Source organism: Perissodus microlepis, chromosome 4 (assembly GCF_051167445.1).
Source record: "Perissodus microlepis isolate ML-2025 ecotype Zambia chromosome 4, ASM5116744v1, whole genome shotgun sequence".
Classification (NCBI taxonomy): Eukaryota; Metazoa; Chordata; class Actinopteri; order Cichliformes; family Cichlidae; genus Perissodus; species Perissodus microlepis.
This window is the reverse complement of record NC_140464.1, coordinates 32,408,969-32,432,457: the sequence shown is the minus strand read 5'-3', so window position 1 is coordinate 32,432,457 and position 23,489 is coordinate 32,408,969. Positions and strand designations below refer to the sequence as shown.

At 41.2% G+C, this 23,489-nt stretch overlaps 1 protein-coding gene across 1 annotated transcript in view; it reads left to right on the top strand.

Moving 5' to 3' along the window:
• Positions 1-21,677, top strand: part of rgs9a (regulator of G protein signaling 9a) — a 34,454-nt gene extending 12,777 nt beyond the window's left edge. Inside the window, exons 5-17 of the mRNA XM_084927145.1 lie at positions 2,602-2,653; positions 3,664-3,722; positions 4,237-4,313; positions 5,047-5,128; positions 5,242-5,304; positions 8,854-8,883; positions 9,021-9,082; positions 15,483-15,596; positions 18,490-18,605; positions 19,158-19,245; positions 19,768-19,906; positions 20,004-20,086; positions 21,062-21,677. Coding sequence (XP_084783271.1) covers positions 2,602-2,653; positions 3,664-3,722; positions 4,237-4,313; positions 5,047-5,128; positions 5,242-5,304; positions 8,854-8,883; positions 9,021-9,082; positions 15,483-15,596; positions 18,490-18,605; positions 19,158-19,245; positions 19,768-19,906; positions 20,004-20,086; positions 21,062-21,218 — 1,122 coding nt within the window. The 3' untranslated portion in view covers positions 21,219-21,677. The remainder of the gene's footprint in view (positions 1-2,601; positions 2,654-3,663; positions 3,723-4,236; positions 4,314-5,046; positions 5,129-5,241; positions 5,305-8,853; positions 8,884-9,020; positions 9,083-15,482; positions 15,597-18,489; positions 18,606-19,157; positions 19,246-19,767; positions 19,907-20,003; positions 20,087-21,061) is intronic.
• The last annotated feature ends 1,812 nt before the right edge of the window (positions 21,678-23,489 follow it).

Genomic DNA, 23,489 nt, shown 5'->3' with positions numbered 1-23,489 from the left:
GGTAATTTTTTATTTCAACATGTGAACAATATACAGGTACATTTAGAAAAGAAAATAAGGAAGAAGTAAACACTTATTTAATCCCACCCCTTTGCCATAATTTGTCAGTTAATATTTAGTTGCTTCCTTACTGATATCATTTGTAATAAAAATAGTGAACAGATTTCTGATATACTATAATATCACATCATGAGTTTTTTTTTTTTTAAATAGAGACATTCACTTAATTTCAATATTTTCCTTTTCTTTATAGTTCGAGAAGATCATATTTTTATAACTCTTTTTGAACTGTTTTGTGTTTGGACGTCGCTTTAATTCCATATTCAGACTGTTCCATAGTTTCAGTCCATGAACAGAAACACAAAAGCTTTTTCTTGTAGTACGGACCTTCCCTGTTTTGAAGTTACAAAAACCCCTTAAATTATAACTTCCTTCTTTCAAAAAAACATACTCTGAATATTACCTGGCAGTTCTTTATTTTTTGCTTTGAATAGAATTTGTGCTGTTTGGAATTTCACTAGATTGTCAATTTTCAATATTTCCGACTGCAAAAATAGTGAGTTTGTATGTTCCTGTAACCTGCATTGTGGATGATTCGAATTGTTTTTTTTTGAAGAGTAAAAAGTGAATGTAATGTTTTATAGTTATTGCCCCAGACCTCTGCACAATAGCTTAAGTATGGTGAAACCAGTGAACAGTAGAGAATATGAAGGGATGTTTGTCGAATACCTGCTTTGCCTTGTTTAGTATTGCAATGCTTCGTGATACTTTGGAATGAATATATCTTACGTGAGCTCTCAGTTAAGTTTTTCATCTGTTATTACCCCCAGAAATTTATTTTCACTGACTCTTTCAATATCAACACCATTTATTTGAATCTTTGCATTTGTATTTAAACCGCTATTTCCAAATAACATAAGTTTAGATTTATTCAAATTTAATGATAATTTGTTTTTATCAAGCCAGAACTTCATTTACTTATTTCATATCCTCCAATAAATTCTGCAGATCATCACCAGAGCAGAAGATGTTTGTATCGTCAGCAAAGAGAAACATTTTTAATGCTTTGGACACTTTACAGATGTCGTTAATGTTGAAGAATTTTGGACCCAAAACTGACCCACAAGCACTGTCCATACATAAGGAGCAACCACCATTTAATTTCCCAATCTAAAGCAACCCCTCTGACACCATAACGTTCCAGTTTTCTTATTAATATATCAGGATCTATAGAGTCAAATGCCTTTGTCAAGTCTCTGAATAACCCAGCCACATGTTGCTTTTTGTCTGTGGTATATGTGATGTATTCTATTGAATCTAATAGTGCCGATGATGTTGATCTGCTTGATCTGAACCCGTACTGACTCTCGGTGAGTAGTTTATGTTTATCTATAAATTTTTCCAGTCAGTTTTTAAACAGTTTTTCAAGAACGTTTGAGAATTGAGGTAGCAAAGAGACTGTGTTGGACACTCCAGGTTTTCAAGCTCACCATCTTGTTCTTTTTTCCTGAGGTAGTTCTGGCATAGCTTGGATTTATGTTTTGGATGAACCCTTGACCAACTAGACACATATCAGAGGGTCCTGCATGGTGCTGCAGGATGCTGTGGTAGCTGTTTTGGTTCAGGGAGCCTCTCGCTCTGTACAAGTCACCGACCCTGGATTCAGCTAACAGCCTCAGACCATCACACTTCCCCCTCCATGTTTGATAGTTGATGCCACACACTGTGGAACCGTCCTTTCACCTACTCGACGGCGTACAAAGATCCTGCATGATTTCAAATGTTGATCCATGAGTCCATAATACCTTCTTCCAGTCTTCAGCAGTCCAATGGTGGTGTTTCATGGCCCAGCTAGGCCTCTTTGTCCTATTCTGAAGTCTGTCAAACCTGCAGCTTGAAGTTTTCTCTTCACAGCTGAAACTGAGACTTGCTTACTACGACCACTATTAAGCTGCTTGAAGCTGATGTCCTGTGAGCCACCATCACACAAGCTGTTAACTCTCAGAAACTTGTCCTCTGGTTCACTCGTGTCTTTGGGTCTGCAGACCTCTTCCTGTCACAGTTTCTGAGCCTTTGATGGTGAAGGAAACTGGACTCTCTGACACCTTGACTGACTGTCAAGGTGTTGACTGATTCTCGTTATGAGTTTTTGTTTTTAAGTCCTAAAACGTTTCATCCTTTTCTACAACAGACTGATGGGACAGCAGTGCAGAGACTTGCCTCCAGCATTAAAGTAATCCACAGTTAGTGGAAAGCAGACACGTGTTTGATGACTTCATGTGCTCATCCATGCTGAGTTCTACACACACATTGTTGTGCGATTGGGAATAAACTCCTGTGAAATGAAATGATTTGCTTGCACTATGTTTTTTGACATAAAATAATTCTGTGCTGGCCATGTCTATGTGTGTGGGCTGTTCTATGTTGGCAAACTATTCATTAAACAAAACCAAAGAATGTGCGTACAGTTAAAGGTCAGGGAAGGACATGAGCTTTCTTTAGACTGTTTGCTGTAATTTAGTTGTTTCAGTAATGTCCAGAGACATTTTAACTAAACATTGACAGCAGACATATAACCGGTTTCATTTTCAATGTTTTCAGACTCCTTACTTCTGGCCAACACAGAAATGGGTCCCAGACGACTCTGATTATGGTGGGTATCCTGTGATATGAACTTACCTGCACTTTGTTTCTACAGGAACCTGCAGGCGGTGTCATACCTCAGTCACCATATATTAAACATTTACAGTGGGATGCAAAGGTTTGGGCAGCCTTGTTAATAGTCATTATTTTCCTGTATAAATCGTTGGTTGTTACAATAAAAAATGTCAGTTAAATATATCATATAGGAGACACACACAGTGATATTTGAGAAGTGAAATTAAGTTTATTGGATTTGCAGAAAGTGTGCAACAATAAATAAATACAGAGAACAACTGGTAGGAGTATTCATGGATATAACTCACTTAAACTAACAATAAAACTTGACTGTCTGTTTTTAGGTAAATATATTTAAGTTGAATTAATTGACAAAAGTTTTGTATTTTAATTTTTTCTGCCACAAAGATAAGTAAAAACGTTCTCGCCTGATCTTCTCAGAAACAAATCCTGATCTTGTTCAAAGGGAACGGAGCTGCTTTGAAAAAGCCTCCCATGATGCACTCGGCAAACAGCGTTAATATTTTCAATGTTAAACATTTCCTCAAATAAGAAGTGGAACACCTGAAAGCTGGTCCACAAAGGCAGCCCAGGAGAAACAAGCCTGTGTTGAGTCAGTGTGCCAACATCATATCAGAACTGTGCTGCAGCGGTCGCACAGTTGTTGTCTGCAGCATGGAAACACTGGGCTAATTTTATGACATCGTAGGACAGATCGAATCATTTGAAATCGTTCATGTGAGTTAAAGCTGCTAATGAACCACTTTGCTTCCAAACCTTTAATATAGTAACAGTATAAAGCAGTAACCTGGAGGACATAGAAACAACTATGAAATTAACAGGATTTATATTAAACAAACACATTTAAACCAGTAAATTATAAAGAAAATAATGTTGTTCATAAAAAGACTGGTTTTGTTTATTGTAGCTAATAATCTGATGAATAAAAGTTACTTTTTGTGTTTTGACTGTGTTTTTATTTGGTTTTGTGGTTTGTGGTTTTAGCCATTTACCTGGCAAAGCGCAACATCCGGAAGAAGGGCGTGCTGGAACCATATGAACAGGTATGACAATGTTTCTGCTTCTAGATGTGTAAGTGCATGAGTAGCACAGTCATTATTCCATTATTAACTGGAATACATTAAGTCTATGTATGCTGGTCTTCAACTCAATAAGGCTTCTCAGATTTAAGCTGGAAGATTTAAGTTGAAGGCTGATGTCACAGAATGATACTGACACAAACCAACAGTGCAATTTTGGTTCTTCTTGTTTTACTGTTTTTCTATTTGAAGCAGCAGGAATGAAATGGTGATGAAGTATTCATTCATAAGACATTTAACTTTTCAAACGTCACCAGCCTCATAGCTTCTGCCTCGATTGTGCCACAGTGGCTCCTTTTACTTTGTGGGCCCTCTTTCTGTCTTTTTGATGCTCACCTCCTCTTCACCTTTCTGTTTCTTTGGCGTCTCACCGATCGGAGGCTCTCTTCATCTCCTGGTTATAACAAGAATGCAGTCAGCACGTGCTGATTAAACTCTCACCTTGCTGCTCCATGCTGTGTGTTTGTGTTTCAAACAGGCACATTACAATCACCTCCATGAATGGCTGAACCACAAATGGGATTTCATTGTGATGCAAGCAACTGAACAGTTTAAGTAAGTGACACTATCACAGATTGTAATAGATGGGAGTAAAAACGTTTGATTTTTGGATTATACTAAAGCAGTGGAACTGCTTTAAATGGACACGATTGGTGAGTTATATTTAGGAAACTGAAACAGAAGCCCTTATTCTTGGACACTTTTGGTATTTATTATCTCACCTTTTCAGCCGTTTCCTCTTTAAAATATTTTTGATCATTTTGATTTTTATCTCTGAAGAAGTTAAATTTTCTTCCTTTAAATGCAAGTTTGACACAATCAATCCCAGACCTTAAACTGCAGTGGGACGAGGGAATCAGCTTACCTGGCTGTTAAACTGTTGGATAGAGACAGACAGTGGGAGGGAGAGGAGGATGGACACACCTGGATCGATGGTTCTGTGTAACAAACCAATTTTGGGGTCAGGTTAAGCAACAGCCATGATACAAAGTACAAAGTAACATGGGCTTTGGTTTGCCACAGTCATCTGATGGCACCGTATTTTCCAACTTCCTGCATAGATCTTAGAATTGCTGCACATGCCGTGTGCACTATAATCCCAGCTGCCACCACAGATTGGTTTTTGAGACTATTTCTTAAAGTGCAGTTTGCTGCAGCGTGGTCACTAATGTACAGTGATTGGTCCTGATGCTGTGACGGGTCTTGTAGGCACTTCTGTTGTTTGGTTTTAGGTTTTCACTGATGATTTCCTCTTAATACCCCACTTACCTGCTTGTACATGTGTCAGGGCTGGCAAAGAGAGGAAGAAGCCAGATCGCGTGGTGTTTGACTGCCAGGAGAGGGCGTACTGGGTGGTAAACAGGCCTCCGGTCAGTCTTTCAAACTCTGTGCTGTCTACATGTTTTAATCTCATTTATAATCATGATCTGTAATTGTATTATTTAGACTGTATTTATCTTGAATGTGTGTTCTGTGTGTCCAGCGTTGTGCTCACAGTGCCATGGACTGTGGTCCAGAGAGGCTCATTGACCCAAACACAGATGAGGTGAAAGGTCAGTAAACATAGAAACCCACAAACAGGTGTGGAGCCACGACGGTGTTACATGATTACATGAACTTAAAATCCTTTTTCTGGAGACTCAGTCTAATCTTATAAAGCACTGTATGAGTGAAAAATGGTTTGTAAATACCATTTAAATACCATGATACTGTAAATACTCTAAATACTGTAAATACCATTTAAATACCATGATACTGTAAATACTCTAAATACTGTAAATACCATTTAAATACCATGATACTGTAAATACTCTAAATACTGTAAATACCATTTAAATACCATGATACTGTAAATATTCTAAATACTGTAAATACCATTTAAATACCATGATACTGTAAATACTCTAAATACTGTAAATACCATTTAAATACCATGATACTGTAAATATTCTAAATACTGTAAATACCATTTAAATACCATGATACTGTAAATATTCTAAATACTGTAAATACCATTTAAATACCATGATACTGTAAATACTCTAAATACTGTAAATACCCATTTAAATACCATGATACTGTAAATATTCTAAATACTGTAAATACCATTTAAATACCATGATACTGTAAATACTCTAAATACTGTAAATACCATTTAAATACCATGATACTGTAAATACTCTAAATACTGTAAATACCATTTAAATACCATGATACTGTAAATATTCTAAATGCTGTAAATACCATTTAAATACCATGATACTGTAAATATTCTAAATACTGTAAATACCATTTAAATACCATGATACTGTAAATACTCTAAATACTCTAAATACCCATTTCAATACCATGATACTGTAAATATTCTAAATACTGTAAATACCATTTAAATACATGATACTGTAAATACTCTAAATACTGTAAATACCATTTAAATACCATGATACTGTAAATACTCTAAATACTGTAAATACCATTTAAATACCATGATACTGTAAATACTCTAAATACTGTAAATACCATTTAAATACATGATACTGTAAATACTCTAAATACTGTAAATACCATTTAAATACCATGATACTGTAAATACTCTAAATACTGTAAATACCATTTAAATACCATGATACTGTAAATACTCTAAATACTGTAAATACCATTTAAATACCATGATACTGTAAATACTCTAAATACTGTAAATACCATTTAAATACATGATACTGTAAATACTCTAAATACTGTAAATACCATTTAAATACCATGATACTGTAAATACTCTAAATACTGTAAATACCATTTAAATACCATGATACTGTAAATACTCTAAATACTGTAAATACCATTTAAATACCATGATACTGTAAATACTCTAAATACTGTAAATACCCATTTAAATACCATGATACTGTAAATACTCTAAATACTGTAAATACCATTTAAATACCATGATACTGTAAATACTCTAAATACTGTAAATACCCATTTAAATACCATGATACTGTAAATACTCTAAATACTGTAAATACCATTTAAATACCATGATACTGTAAATACTCTAAATACTCTAAATACCCATTTCAATACCATGATACTGTAAATATTCTAAATACTGTAAATACCATTTAAATACATGATACTGTAAATACTCTAAATACTGTAAATACCATTTAAATACCATGATACTGTAAATACTCTAAATACTGTAAATACCATTTAAATACCATGATACTGTAAATACTCTAAATACTGTAAATACCATTTAAATACATGATACTGTAAATACTCTAAATACTGTAAATACCATTTAAATACCATGATACTGTAAATACTCTAAATACTGTAAATACCCATTTAAATACCATGATACTGTAAATACTCTAAATACTGTAAATACCATTTAAATACCATGATACTGTAAATACTCTAAATACTGTAAATACCCATTTAAATACCATGATACTGTAAATACTCTAAATACTGTAAATACCATTTAAATACCATGATACTGTAAATACTCTAAATACTGTAAATACCCATTTAAATACCATGATACTGTAAATACTCTAAATACTGTAAATACCATTTAAATACCATGATACTGTAAATACTCTAAATACTGTAAATACCATTTAAATACTATGATACTGTAAATACTCTAAATACTGTAAATACCCATTTCCACATCAGTTTTCAGATTTTAATTATATTTCCAAATTTACAAAAAGCTACATTTTTCTGTTTACATGTTTACATTGGTAATTTTGTGATGGCAGTAGAGCTTCAGTTGGAGTTTTGATTGGATGCTCAACCTTCTATATCTGTATTTATTTTAAATATCAAAGGAAATACTGTATTTTACAGGATGAAGATATTCAGAAAACTTATTTATTGCATTTCCCTTTCTTCTGTTTTCCTCTAACACAGATCTCTTTTCTCACATGAACATGAAAGAGTAATGCAGAAAGGTTTATGTGTGTCTACACAGTGGGGTGAAAAAGTTTTCACAGGGTCATTTCTGGGGTGGATTTACTGCCACACTCATTCCTAGAAAGGCTGGTAACTGTCGAGAAAGTTCTCCACCTGTGGAGACATAATCTTTATGTCTTTTTTGCATGTTTGTCACATTTCAATGTGTCAGATCATCAAACAAATCTGAATATTAAACAAAGATAACACGAGCAAACACAAAGGGCAGTTTTGTTCTCAGAAAGAAAATAAACACAGATCCAGAATTTAGTAAATGAAGAACACAAGAGTACTTCACAGAAGTCCAAACAAGGCTTCATAGTAGTGAAACCTTGTAATGGGCACAGAAGCAGGAGGGTAACGAGACAACTACAAAAAAGAGACCAATAAACCGATGGATCAAACTCCATGGTGATGAAGAAAAGACATGTGCAAACCAGAAATAACTTTGCTTAAGTAGCAAGACTTTATATTCCCACTGTGTGACATTATAGTGTTGTGGTAAGTGGTCATTGTACTAATGAGCAAAACCAAATTGGCTGTCCTGCAGCACACTGGCGACCTGTCCAGGCTGTACTCTGCCTTTCATCCCATGGCAGCTGGGATGGGCTCCAGCACTCCAGAGAACCTGAATTAGATACATGGAATAAAATGGATGGATGGAAATGGGCTATCTGCTGAACCTTGAGGATGGTTTGATGGTACAGGGTTCCACTGTTACCTCACACCATGCGGGTTCTGGTATCAAACCTCCAAATTTGCTGGGGCATCAATTTGGCCAAAGGCATGTTTGATGAAATAATGAGTCTGAATTGTTTATAGGTGTGAATGTTAGAGTTTGTGGTTGTCTGTCTCTGTCTTAGAAAACGTATTCAATTCTAGCATTGGGGAAAAGCACTGATATTGATATTTGGCTGCAATTGTCAAAAAGCTTTGCAAAGTTAAATAATCATTTACCCCAGAGGAACCATTTCTGCTTCAGCAGACCTGAGCTGTAGATCTAGACCCGTAGCATCAAAACGTCTTTCTGTATTTAATCATACTTGTTAAGCTTATCACATAACGAGTACTACTGCACCAAAAAAATGCTTCCATGAAAACTTTTGATTTTATAATTCTTTTCTTTCAGAAAATCACTTTTGATATCTATAGACGCAAGGTAAGTCTTAATTTGAGTTGCTATTGAAAAATTAAAAGTATGCATGCATAAATACACAGCTTTAGCTGTACATAGGTACAAAGGTACTTTAGAAATGGAAATAATCCAAATAACAATTCTGTGTGTGTTTTTTCTAGAACATGTTCTATCAACAAGCTATCATGAGGTCCAAGGTCAAATCTAGCGTCTCCCTGGGAGCGTAAGTTTCTTTCTGGTACCAAGACACAGATTAACCCTGCAGATGGCCCCGCCCCTCCCTGAGCCTGGTTCTGCCGGAGGTTTCTTCCTGTTAAAAGGGAGTTTTTCCTTCCCACTGTCACCAAAGTGCTTGCTCATAGGGGTCATCTGATTGTTGGGGTTTCTTTGTGCTATCAGCTGATCTTTACCTTACAATATAAAGCACCTTGAGGCGACTGTTGTTGTGATTTGGCGCTGTGTAAATGAACTGAATTGAACTGAACTTTGGTTCTACTTGTTCGTTGGGTTTTAAAAACTGGGATATATCGACAAAGAGTGATTCAGAAAACCCCTATGAGAAGACCATCGAGGGAACAGTTCACTCTGCCCGGGATAGAGTTACCAGGGCCCCGCCCTGGAGCCAGGCCTGGCCCTGGAGGGTGCCCAAGGGCGAGCGTCTGGTGGCTGGGCCTTAGTCCATGTGGCCCAGCCGGGCACGGCCCTAAAAAGGAGGCACCGTAGGGGTCGGTTGCATTGTGAGCAGGGCAGCAGCCAGGAGTGGAGGTCCTGGCGGACCGATCCCCGGCTACCAAGACTGGCAATTGGGACATGGAATGTCACCTGTCTGGTGGGGAAGGAACCTGAGTTAGTGCATGAGGTTGAGAGGTATCAGCTAGATATAGTCAGGCTAACCTCAACGCACGGCTTGAGCTCTGAACCCAGTCTCCTGGAGAGGGGCTGGAGTCTGGAGTTGCCCCTGGCGAGAGGCGGCGGGATGGACTGGGTATCCTGGTATCCCCTCGGCTTGCTGCCTGTATGTTGAGGTTTCTCCCAGTGGATGAGAGGGTTTGTTCCCTGTGCCTTCGGGTCGGGGAACGGGTCCTGACCACCATCTGCACTTATGCGCCGAGTGGTGGTTTAGAGTACCCAGCCTTCTTGTTTCTGGGTGGGGTTCCGGAGCTCCTCCTGGGGTCTCTGTTTTCCCACTGGGAGATGTCAATGCTCACATGGGCAATGACAGCGAGACCTGGAGGGGCGTGATTGGGAGGGACGGCCTCCCGGATCTGAACCAGAGTGGTGCTTTGTTATTGGACTTCTGTGCAAACCACAGTTTAGCCATAACGAACACCATGTTCGAACATAAGAGTTTCCATAAGTGCACGTGGCACCAGGATGATCTAGGCCGCAGGTCAATGATCGATTTTGTAATCGGATCACCAGAACTAAGGCCATATGTTCTGGACACTCGGGTAAAGAGAGGGGCTGAGCTGTCAACTGATCACCACCTGGTGGTGAGTTGGATAAGGTGGCGGGGGAGGACGCTGGACAGACGTGGCATGCCTAAACGCACAATGAGGGTGCGCTGGGAACGCCGCGCAGAGGCCCCAGTCTGCACTGGAACAGTTCGTAGCCGAGTGTGAAGCCGTGGGAATGAGGATCAGCACCTCCAAATCTGAGGCCATGGTCCTCAGCCGGAAAAGGGTGGAGTGCCCACCCTGGGTCATGGACGAGTTTCTGCCCCAAGTGGAGGAGTTTAAGTATCTCGGGGTCTTGTTCACGAGTGATGGGAGAAGGGAGCGGGAGATCGACAGACCGGTCAAATCTACGCCCCTAGCCTCACCCATGATCACGAGCTGTGGGTAGTGACCGAAAGAACGAGATCGTGGATACAAGCGCAGGAAAGGGCTTCCTCTGAAGGGTGGCTGGCCTCTCCCTTAGAGATAAGGTGAGAAGTTCAGCCATCTGGGAGGGGCTCAGAGTAGAGCCGCTGCTCCTCCACATCGAAAGGACCCAGCTGAGGTGGTTCGGGCATCTGACAAGGATGCCTCCTGGGCACCTCCTGGGTGAGGTGTTCCGGGCATGTCCCACCGGGAGGAGGCCCCGGGGCAGACCCAGGACACGCTGTGTCCATTCACGCTGTGTCCATGTCCATACACAAGTGAAATGGTAGCCACTTCTATGCTGATTGCTGTAGTTGGTGGTTGCACTTCTGTAGATCCACCAAAGGGAGCTGCAGGGGTCTGATGCTATGCTATGTGATATTCAGTTGAGTAAATTTGTACTTGGAACATGCAATACTGGCCATATATAGTTGGACTGACCTCAACACACAGCTTGAGGAATGAGTATCAGGAGATATTCCACCCTCAGTGATAGGTGTGACCCGTCAGTTCACTGTCTACACACAGTGTTGGGGAGTAATAGAATACATGTGCCAGCATTACGTATTTAAAATACAAAATATGAGTAACTGTATTGAATTACAGTTACTGTTTAAAAAAGGTGGTATTCAGAATACAGTTTCTTTGTTGAAATAAAGCGATTACCCGTGATGTGTCTGTGAGCGAGGGAGGTAGAGAAAGGAAAAGTACGAGCTGTCACCGAGCAGAAACGGGAGCTGGAAGCATGTAAATATAATAATAACCACTGCAGCCAAACAGAGAGCCTGACAAGCCCAGTTGTAAGTACACTATTAAGACTCGACTGTGCACCGTGTTCGTGTTTTCCTCCGAAACAATAAGTTCTGTTGCAGCAGCCTTTCAACGCCTCTCTCTGTCTCTCACTAGCAAAGTTGACCCAGACAACAAAGTAAAGCTAGTTTTCAGCTACGAGCCCGACACGAACCCGACGTATTAGCCAGAGGTCCCTTTACTACGGTTCGGAGCCGCGGACCTGTTTCATATACGCGAGGAATAGTTTTCTATACAAGATCGCTGCAAAAAGTGCAGCCTTACCTAATGTCCACCTACACATCTAGTTGGTGTTGGTATGGAGAGTAACCTTCAGTAATAAATGACACAGCAATAGTACATTCATGTAGTTATAAAAAGCATGATAATATATTAAGTAATCCAAAGTATTCAGAATACGTTACTCTCATTGAGTAACGTAACGGAATCTGTAGTGGAATACATTTTAAAAGTAACCTTCCCAACACTGGATACACATTGGGTTTTGTCCCAGTGGCCAAGAAGGCTTCCAGGTACCAAGCAGTTTTTAGCAACATAGGGCCCTGTTCTTAGCTTGCTGGTAGTGTCAGCTGCCCCCTGCCTCTGGTTCTCTGGGGCTCTTGCCCTTTGGACATGAGGGCTCCATCCGGGGCTTTCTCCTTCTGCTTAGGTGGGCATGCAGTTGTCATTAGAATATGTGGCCTTGGGACTTCTCTTGGGTTGCTATGGATGGCCTGGGTCTCCTGGGCCTTTCTCTCTCTCTCATACACACACACACACACACACACACACACACACACACACACACACACACACACATAGACGGGGCGTGGCCTTTGGATTGGGAACTGTGGTGGTAGTTGGTGCTTTTTAAGGAGTGCCGGAGGTGTCTTCCAGCTTATACTTTGTTTGGAAGGTGTGCGGCCAGGATACTGGAGAGCAGATTTCACCCTTTAGTTTAACCTCAGGATCAGGAGGAACAACATGGCTTATGTCCTGGTTGTGGACCAGTGGAACAGATCTTTGTCCTTTTGAGGATATTTAGGATATGGTGTATGAGGTTTGTCCAACCAGTCTACAACTGTTTTGTGATGTGACTGACTGTGGCCCCTTTTCTGTAAGAGGTGTGTTGGGAGCATGGGTTATTAGGCCCATTATTAAAGGGTGTTGGGGTCCCTGTACCATAGTGAGACCTTGTTTATCTAGTTTACCCTAGTTTAAGGCTCTAGGCAGTAACAGAATGAGATTATATCAGATATAGTTTCATATCAATATTCTAAGCAGGCATCTGCTTTGATACTAATTGAAAGAACAGGTTCAAAGATTTATTATTAACAACTAACAGAAATTAAATACATAATTTCCCCTAAAAATTATGGCACATTACTGGTTTACAGGTATTAAAAATACAGTAAACTCAAATTAACAGTGTATGGTGTGTTTGACAGTACAAATATGTTTAAGTACAAACATAAAACAATGCACTGGCTGAAAACCACAGAATTAGTTTTCAGTGTCGCATCACTGCAGAATTAAATCGAACACATTTCCTCAATAAAAGCATCGATATTTCAAAGTAACGAGGAAATGAACTTATGTTTAAAAAAGTGTAAAACAAGTTTAATGTTAAGGTGGAAAAATAAAACGATATAAGGTAGGTGTGCATTAATACCTGCAATAACTAGCTACCTGAATTCTAACTACTCTAACTCTTAAAAATCTGTAATCCAACAACCCCACTAACAATAAAAGTAATAAAATAGAAATTTCCTAAAAATCAGGTTTGTTTCCAGTTTGCAGAACAATCAGAACTGTAATAATAACATTACAACAGTGAAAGAAACAATAAAATATGATGAAATGATTTCAAATAGTCATTTGTACATCTTTTAAAGTTTGAAAGTCCTTCTGTGATGAAGATGGGCAGGAAGTGAGATTTCCTTCTTTCCAAGCTCTACACGAGCTAATGGAACGGTGAATGTATGAAGTCCTGAGACTGAAGTCTGTGACTAAACTGTTTATCGAACATCTGATAAATAAAAGGTAAGTAAACTACAAATAGATTCATAGATAAAATTCTACCAATGAACCATCCTGCCAAATCATCAACAACAAAACAGTAAAACAGCTCAACAGTGCAAATATGTTAGTCATAAAATTAAGAAGAAATGCAGAACTAGGAATGCTCCATAAATCTTTATCCTTTTTAAAGAGAATAGTACCTGAAATTATTTGTTTTTTCCCCAGTATTGCATGAATGACAAATACCTTTCCCTGCTCACAGCTTCAGTAGATGCTCTTTTGCAGATAACAATGGTAAATGGACTGAGTCTTATATAGCTCACAGAGCATTTTATACAACATGACACATTCACTTTTGTCTATGCTTTTAACTAACTCATTTATGCCCTGATGGATGCATCAGAGAGCAACTTGGGGTTCGTATCTTGCCCAATGTGAGAGCCAGAGATTGAACCAGCAACCTTTCAATCACCAGAGGACCTGCTCTACCTCCTGAGCTACAGCCAATCACCTGCTGTACTGAAACCCTTTCTGAAGCGGACTGGTGGCAGTGTTACAGAGGTAGCCCATAGCAAGATAGTTCACTTTAGGAAAGACAGTTGAGCGGACTTTCCACTGTCGTGGTATTTTTGAAGGTTGTTAAGAGACGTCTCATGATGCTGTCAGAAGTGTGGAAGTGATTTAGGTTTCTCCAGTCAGACCAAGCACAGATAAAACCAGTTTGCAACATATGCCGCAGAGAGTTTCTGACAGTGTGTCTTTGATATTGTCTCTTCTTGAGAAGTTGATACAGTATCTGTCTGTGGTGATGTTACATCAGCCCTAAGGCCACGAGTACTGTCTGAATTTTAAAGCCATCATCAGTATTTTTCCCCTCAATAAAAATGATGTCATCATTTTATTGCCCAGCACTACATACAAGTGCTGGAAATGCACTTCCTGCAGAGAGTTCCTGGGCTCTCCATCAGAGATGTGGAGACAAGCTTGGTCATACAGTACAGCAGGGGTCCAGGGTTGTTAAAGGAGTCAGTTGAGGCATCTGTTTGGAACGCCACCCAGGTGCCTCCTAGGTGAAGGGTTTCCAACTTCCAACTTTCTCTGAGTGCCCTCCTGCAGAAACAGAGGAGGTTCAGTCTCCTCAGGGCGCTTTATGTTGTAATGTAGACCCTACAATAATACGACAGAGAAACCCCAACCATCATATGACCCCCCATGAGAGAGAGGTCTGGGCTCTTCTGCCTGGACTGCTGCCCCTTAGACCCTCACTAAGATAAGCTGTGGACACTACATGGATGACTCGACATCACTATGAGACATTTGAAAAATCATTAGAAGGAACAGTTGCAAAAGTCCAAGATACAACTGGGAAATTCAGGTCGTTGCGCACTTTGCAGAGAAACACGAGTTCAAATGTCAAAACTGCAGCTTTGCCATACTGCATCTAACACTTGTAACAATAAAATTACTTCTCCTAATAAAAACAATACTTGTAGGTGACTTTGTGTAATATTTTGAGTGAAATGAGGAGAAACAAAGAGCATTTCAGTCACAGTTTGGAGGGTCCCAGTGGTGAGCCTTACCAGCTCCTTTCCATTCTGTCTGTGTGGCTTTTCTCAGGATATTGGAGAGGGGGTGTGGCTTGTTTCTAATCAGCACAGCTGGAAAACAGCTGGTCCCAGTGAGCCACTGCTCTAAAAAAGCCCTCATAGCTCAGTGACTCTGTCACTCGCTTTTTTAAACACCTTTTTGTTTTTTCAGTACTAAAAACTCTGAGAAATCTCTTCACTCGAGTGCTCACCCACAGCACTAAGAGTACTATCATCATTAGTTAAAATAAAGTACATTTAAATGAACATATATATGCATCCCCTTTTGTCGCGGCTGTGCTGCCTGGTTTTGACATCCTCAACTAGAAAATAAATGAAGCTAATAACAGTTCTGTCTCTGCAGGCTGGTCAAATACATCACAACCTACAAAAATCATGACCCATTCCTGGCTTCCTGTGTGCCCAGCAACCCCTGGCAAACAGACCATGATGCATACTGGACTCTCAACATGAGAAGGTGAAAAACAAAACAACAGTGTACCAATTTCAGCAGCAGCACCGATGAGTCTTTGCAGTCTAACATTTTAAGTGTGTTTATTTGGAAAGTCGTTTAAAAGAAATGAATGAATTATAAAAAGTCCCTCATACCCCAGTATGCAGTCAGCTGGGGAATAAAATGGGATGGGCACTCAGTTTGTGTTGTTTCCCGTGTTTATTAAAAGTTTCTGTACATGAAAGATGGATAAAGGTCTGAGCCTTTGCTACCCAAACATGAGTGATGAAACATGTTCCACCTTTGTGACCCTGATGTGAAGAGTGAAACATCCTGATATGTCCAAACTATTGTTTTACACACACTGTAAACATGTGTTTTAATGCTGCTGGTGTTGAAGCAGCAGTGGGGACAAACAGACACAGAGACATGACAGACATGACACAGGGACAAAAAACAGAGCGATGAACACAGGACAACAAATGAGACAGGCACAGAGAGAAGAGACAGGCACAGAGAGACGAGACAGGCACAGAGAGACGAGACAGGCACAGAGAGAAGAGACAGGCACAGAGAGACGAGACAGGCACAGAGAGAAGAGACAGGCACAGAGAGACGAGACAGGCACAGAGAGACGAGACAGGCACAGAGAGACGAGACAGGCACAGAGAGAAGAGACAGGCACAGAGAGACGAGACAGACACAGAGAGACGAGACAGGCACAGAGAGACGAGACAGGCACAGAGAGACGAGACAGCACAGAGAGAAGAGACAGGCACAGAGAGACGAGACAGACACAGAGAGACGAGACAGGCACAGAGAGACGAGACAGCACAGAGAGACGAGACAGGCACAGAGAGACGAGACAGGCACAGAGAGACGAGACAGGCACAGAGAGACGAGACAGGCACAGAGAGAAGAGACAGCACAGAGAGACGAGACAGGCACAGAGAGACGAGACAGGCACAGAGAGAAGAGACAGGCACAGAGAGACGAGACAGGCACAGAGAGACGAGACAGGCACAGAGAGAAGAGACAGGCACAAAGAGAAGAGACAGCACAGAGAGACGAGACAGGCACAGAGAGACGAGACAGCACAGAGAGACGAGACAGGCACAGAGAGACGAGACAGGCACAGAGAGAAGAGACAGCACAGAGAGACGAGACAGGCACAGAGAGACGAGACAGCACAGAGAGAAGAGACAGGCACAGAGAGACGAGACAGGCACAGAGAGAAGAGACAGCACAGAGAGACGAGACAGGCACAGAGAGAAGAGACAGCACAGAGAGACGAGACAGGCACAGAGAGAAGAGACAGGCACAGAGAGACGAGACAGGCACAGAGAGAAGAGACAGCACAGAGAGACGAGACAGGCACAGAGAGACGAGACAGGCACAGAGAGAAGAGACAGCACAGAGAGAAGAGACAGGCACAGAGAGACGAGACAGGCACAGAGAGACGAGACAGGCACAGAGAGAAGAGACAGGCACAAAGAGAAGAGACAGCACAGAGAGACGAGACAGGCACAGAGAGACGAGACAGCACAGAGAGACGAGACAGGCACAGAGAGAAGAGACAGCACAGAGAGACGAGACAGGCACAGAGAGACGAGACAGGCACAGAGAGACGAGACAGCACAGAGAGAAGAGACAGGCACAGAGAGACGAGACAGGCACAGAGAGACGAGACAGGCACAGAGAGAAGAGACAGCACAGAGAGACGAGACAGGCACAGAGAGACGAGACAGCACAGAGAGACGAGACAGGCACAGAGAGACGAGACAGCACAGAGAGAAGAGACAGGCACAGAGAGACGAGACAGGCACAGAGAGACGAGACAGCACAGAGAGACGAGACAGGCACAGAGAGACGAGACAGCACAGAGAGACGAGACAGGCACAGAGAGACGAGACAGACACAGAGAGACGAGACAGCACAGAGAGAAGAGACAGCACAGAGAGACGAGACAGGCACAGAGAGACGAGACAGGCACAGAGAGAAGAGACAGCACAGAGAGACGAGACAGGCACAGAGAGACGAGACAGCACAGAGAGACGAGACAGACACAGAGAGACGAGACAGGCACAGAGAGACGAGACAGCACAGAGAGACGAGACAGGCACAGAGAGACGAGACAGGCACAGAGAGACGAGACAGACACAGAGAGACGAGACAGCACAGAGAGACGAGACAGGCACAGAGAGACGAGACAGGCACAGAGAGAAGAGACAGCACAGAGAGACGAGACAGGCACAGAGAGACGAGACAGCACAGAGAGACGAGACAGGCACAGAGAGAAGAGACAGCACAGAGAGACGAGACAGGCACAGAGAGACGAGACAGCACAGAGAGAAGAGACAGGCACAGAGAGACGAGACAGGCACAGAGAGACGAGACAGACACAGAGAGACGAGACAGGCACAGAGAGACGAGACAGACACAGAGAGACGAGACAGGCACAGAGAGACGAGACAGACACAGAGAGACGAGACAGGCACAGAGAGACGAGACAGACACAGAGAGACGAGACAGGCACAGAGAGACGAGACAGACACAGAGAGACGAGACAGGCACAGAGAGATGAGACAGGCACAGAGAGAAGAGACAGCACAGAGAGACGAGACAGGCACAGAGAGACGAGACAGGCACAGAGAGAAGAGACAGGCACAGAGAGACAAGACAGGCACAAGACTGAAAGGATAACAGAAGCTGGACACAAAAGAGACACTGCTATGACCAAAATGCAAAAACAACAGAGTCCCTAGAAAACAACATTTTCAGGAACTAGAAGACGATTATCTTATAAAGGAACAAATAAAAAGTTCAGAACCAAACTTCAAACCCTGGGTGAACCCAGGGACCACGGCAGGATGATGATGGATGCCCCAATAGTGACTGAACCTGTGTTTATCCTTAGGGTTGAAGTTCCTACTAAAATGCGTGTGGAGCGCTGGTCCTTCAGCTTATTCGAGCTGCTGAGTGACCTGCGAGGGCGAGATGACTTCAAGATCTTCCTTAAGAAGGAGTTCAGTGGTACGTCAACAAATGTCGTTCATCACAGTTTCTCTTCTTGGTAGAGTTGAGAGTTCTGCATGACTAAACAACTACAAGCATGGAGTTTTATCCATGTTTAGCTAAATGCAGTGAAGTTTAGGACACATTTATACTTTATCATGGTGATGGGTGGTAGATAAAACAAAGGGAACATGGATGTTTCAACTAAACTGTGAAACACCCACGTCAGCCATATTTCTTTCACAATAAACATCAGGACCCTTATTATTCAACATAGAGCTCATTTGTATTTATTCAGTCTTCACAGTTTATTTTAGTTTTGTCAGATCTTCGTGCCAACGATTGTGGAGAGGTTTCCATAATTTGACAAAAATGTTACACTTTGGCTCCACTGGTGGGGTTAGAGGAACCACCAGTGTCTTATAGTGTCTTACTATTTATATTTTATCCCTGCACATTTGGCGTGGAGCCCCACATGATTTTGTTGTACATGTACAATGACAACTCCATAAGTCAGAAAACTGTCATACTTATTAGGATCTAATGTGGCATATGGTGTGTGCACATCAGGTGAGAACTTGGCTTTTTGGGAAGCAGCAGAAGAACTGAAGTGGGGAACCTCATCGTCTATGTCAACAAAAGCTGAGACCATCTTCAAGTAAGACAAATAATCTAACCTCATTCTTCTTTCTTTGATTTCTATTAATTATTTTACTTTCTTTTACATTCCACATTTTTACATTTAAATTCCACATTTTGTGTTTTCTTGAGACCCGTCCAGCCATCCTGGTTACACAATACATCTTTGTTTCACATGAGATTCATTTTCACACTTTACAGTAGCTTTTGATTCAATTCACTTAGACAGCGCCAAATGACAACAACAGTCACCTCAAGGCGCTTTATATTGTACAGTAGGTCGTTCATTAATACTTACAGAGAAAACCCAACAATCATATGACCCCCTGTGAGCAAGCACTTTGGCGACAGTGGGAAGGAAAAACTCCCTTTTAACAGGAAGAAACCTCCGGCAGAACCAGGCTCAGGGAGGGGCGGGGCCATCTGCTGCGGTGAGGGGAGGAAGACGGGGTCATTTTAAATTGATTTCAGGTTTTCTAAATCTTCACTCCTATAACTTTCAGCCATGGAGGAGATTGATGTAGAATCTGTGTGCATGCAGGACCTTCCTGGCCCCTGGCGCCCCCCGCTGGATCAACATTGATGGCAGGACAATGGGTCTGACAGTGAAAGGTCTGGACCATCCTCACCGCTATGTGCTGGAAGCAGCACAGACGCACGTCTTCCTGCTCATGAAAAAGGTGTGTCCAGATTCAAGATTGGTGTGAGGATCAAAAATGATCTGTTCATACCAAAACGTGGAGGTTGCTAGCATGCTCGTGTTTTTGATTGGCACAGGACACGTTCTTCCGTTACCTCAAGTCACCTACATACAAGGACATCCAGAAGAAGGCACTGAACCCTGAACCGCACAACTTCAGGTTAGTATTCTACATAATGTAGACACAGAACCTGAATTTCAGGTACCACTTATTCCAATTTAAAATGATCCAAACAGGAATAACAGGGAAGGAACCTCTTACTATATTGGGATATATTACCACGAGTACTGACGTACACACAGGCAGTACTTTTTGCCTGGATCCTTCATAATAGTAATCCGACTACATCACAAACTTTTGGAATTGACACATCCATCTTTCCATACAGATCTCTATATAAGGAGACATGTTTAAATCCAGGCTGAAACAGGAAGTGGTGACAGTGTTGTAAGAGAGAGGCCTGCAGTTAATAAGAAAGGATGACTGTATGAAACTGAATAGTGTCTGAAGTCCGCAGGGGAAGCCAGAAGAGGTGTAGCTTGTTTCCACAAGAGTGATGACCGTTAAAAACCAGCGATACTCAGACTGAGATATCAGTTCCTCTGAGACCTTCACTGTGGCTCAAGTAAAAAATGCTTGGAATTTAAGTTTATATGAAAAAGACGAAGACTAAAAGAAAAAGAAGACAGAAAGAGGAGAAGCACCGCGTCACTGCAATGGGAAAACAAAGTAAATAAAACTTCTCCAGCATTCATGGGATAGAAGCTCCTGTAATGATAGCGTCATTTTCAAATTGAAGATAAGAACATTTAAGATGAGACAGCATGAGGGATGTTTACATGTTTAAGTCTGGTCGACAGACCCACTGAGATCTGATGTATTTTTAGAAGCCCTCCCTTCGCACCATTTGGATTGGCATCAAATTCAAATATTATTTTCTGCGTTGTGTGTCACCAGTTGCTCCTCCTGTGCCTATAGTGGTCAAACAGGTTTACCGTCTAATCATTTGAACCCAAACCAGGGACAGGACAAGTAAAGAGCACAAGATTCTACAATTGATAAGCAATGTGTGTTTCACAACTTTACTCTGGTGAAAGAGGCTTTTTTGTCATTAATGTTTGTATTTCATCCAAGTCCTGCCAATCTGGAGCAGAATGCTCTGAACCGGAGCCTGGGCATCCACCCCATCATCCTCTGGCAGCAAGAAGAGGAGGAAAAAGCCAAGGCTGCCGCTGCCTCCGCTCCAGTGGATGTCAAAGCCATGATGAGCAAGATCGACAGGAAGAAGTAGAAAAATATAGTGCAGGTGTATGCACGCAGGTTCGTTCAAAGCAGTCCTCTTTGTAGCTGGATACATAAAAGGTCTCACTTTACTTATTAATGGTCTCCTGTTTTAGTAACTGTGAGTTATTTTAAATTGGAAGGAAAAACTTTATTGGCTTTCAGGGCCAAGATCTGGAGAAACATGGGCTGAGCCATCAAAAGCTTTTCTTCTGTCTGTGCACAGATTACATTTCATTTGCTTATTTGATTGAAATAATCCTAAAGACAAGTTACAAACGATCATTTACATATCACATTTTCTGATGTACTTAAAGCTGTTTCTACAGTTTCTACTAGTCAGCAGATCATATTTCATGTATATTGTGTTAGCACAGTTTGTTACTCTTACTGTTGTGAATATACAGGGTGGGCCATTTATATGGAAATACCGTAATAACATGGGAATGGTTGGTGATATTAAAGCCCTGTTTGTGGCACATTAGTATATGTGAGGGGGCAAACTCCTCAAGATGGGTGGTGACCATGGTGGCCATTTAGAAGTCGGCCATCTTGGATACAACTTTTGTTTTTTCAATAGGAAGTTGTTGTTGAAAAGCTACTGTAAAGTTATGTTGAAACCAAGCACACCATTGTTTTTCTTGTGACATTACCAATAAGTTTGATGTGTCACATGGCCCTCTTCCTATTGAAAAAACAAAAGTCGTATCCAAGATGGCCGACTTCTAAATGGCCACCATGGTCACCACCCATCTTGAGGAGTTTGCCCCCTCACATATACTAATGTGCCACAAACAGGACTTTAATATCACCAACCATTCCCATTTTATTATGGTGTATCCATAGAAATGGCCCACCCTGTAGAACTGCAGTTGCACATATGCACTGCTGTCATTACAGGGTTTTGTTTTGGTCTTATTAGATTAAATGTGTCACAATCGTGCAAAATAGTATTTCAGTGCATGTCAATGAAAGAGTATCTGTGTAGCATCCAAGTGTGGACCATGTCCCAAGAATACAAAGAAATGAAATGTAATAAATAAGCTCAACATGTAGAAGACTTTGAATGTCATGGCTGATTTTTTTAACTTTCACTGATGTTTCTTTTAAACAGCCAACAGTCCCTACTGATATATCAAGGATACATCAATATTGGCATATATACTGTGTTTGCATTCAAATCAAAAAGAGTTTATTTTAACAGAGCTGTGCAAAAACACGCTTGTGATCATTTATTAATGGTGTCTGCTACAGCAGCTTAAACCTCGTCGTCTCTCAGCACCGTAGGTATCTGTCGCTCAGAGGCTACAGTAGGTTGTAACACTGGGTACGTTTATAAATAAGTTTATTTACAACAATTAAAGCACAATAAAGACCAAAGAGAACCATGTTCAAACAAAAGGAGAATGGTTTAATCTGCTGATTTTTTCTTAAAAGGTTTTTAAAGACTCCACAGAGCTTAAGTGTGAACTGTTTTAAAGCCTTGGAGCCAAAGACGGAAAGACTGTCCATCTTAGTCTTCAGTTTTACATGAGATACAAATAGATTGGATGAGAATTGTGGAGACCGACCTTCCAGTGCTCTGTGTGCTGCAGTGATAATCCTGAGCCATCTGTGGGTGGATGAGTGTGAGCGAGATGAAGTACAAAGAAGTGATGTGTGCTAAACGTGTATTAATGTTTGAGTTTTAGGTAAGAAAAGGCTCTATATGTGTCAGCTCTGTTTATGCTTAAAAAGTGCACAGCTGTAGTCAACAAGTATTTTCATGATAAGTCGCTAACCTGAGAAACACTTCATATCAATCAACACTTTCAGCATCTTTTTAAACCAAAGGTCCAAATGTACTAAATAAATAAATAAAGGTGATCAAATCCCTGGTTAGCAGAACCCACAGTGTGACAGTAAACAGCAGGTATGTACTGAATAACAGGAGGACCAGAAGAATAAGTTAGAAGTTATCGACCTGCCACGCTGTCAACACCACCGGGGCACACTTAAGCAGCTATGCTGAAACTAACTCATGTTAGAAGCCAGGATGAACTACTTTTGCCAAGCACCGCCCTCCCTGGTGTCCAGAGTGTACTTGCTGCAATAGTTTTAGCTTTTCAGAACTAGTAAAAGGTCACCCCCCACCCCCAGCTTCATCACCTTGGGTTTTGCATCCCCTCTTGTAACCTTTGGAAGCAGTGCATCTGCCTGGTCGCTGAGGTCTATCACAGTGAGAAGGGAGGTCGCAGCCTCCCTGTTGTGAATCAAGGTAAACTCAAATGCCAACATGAAC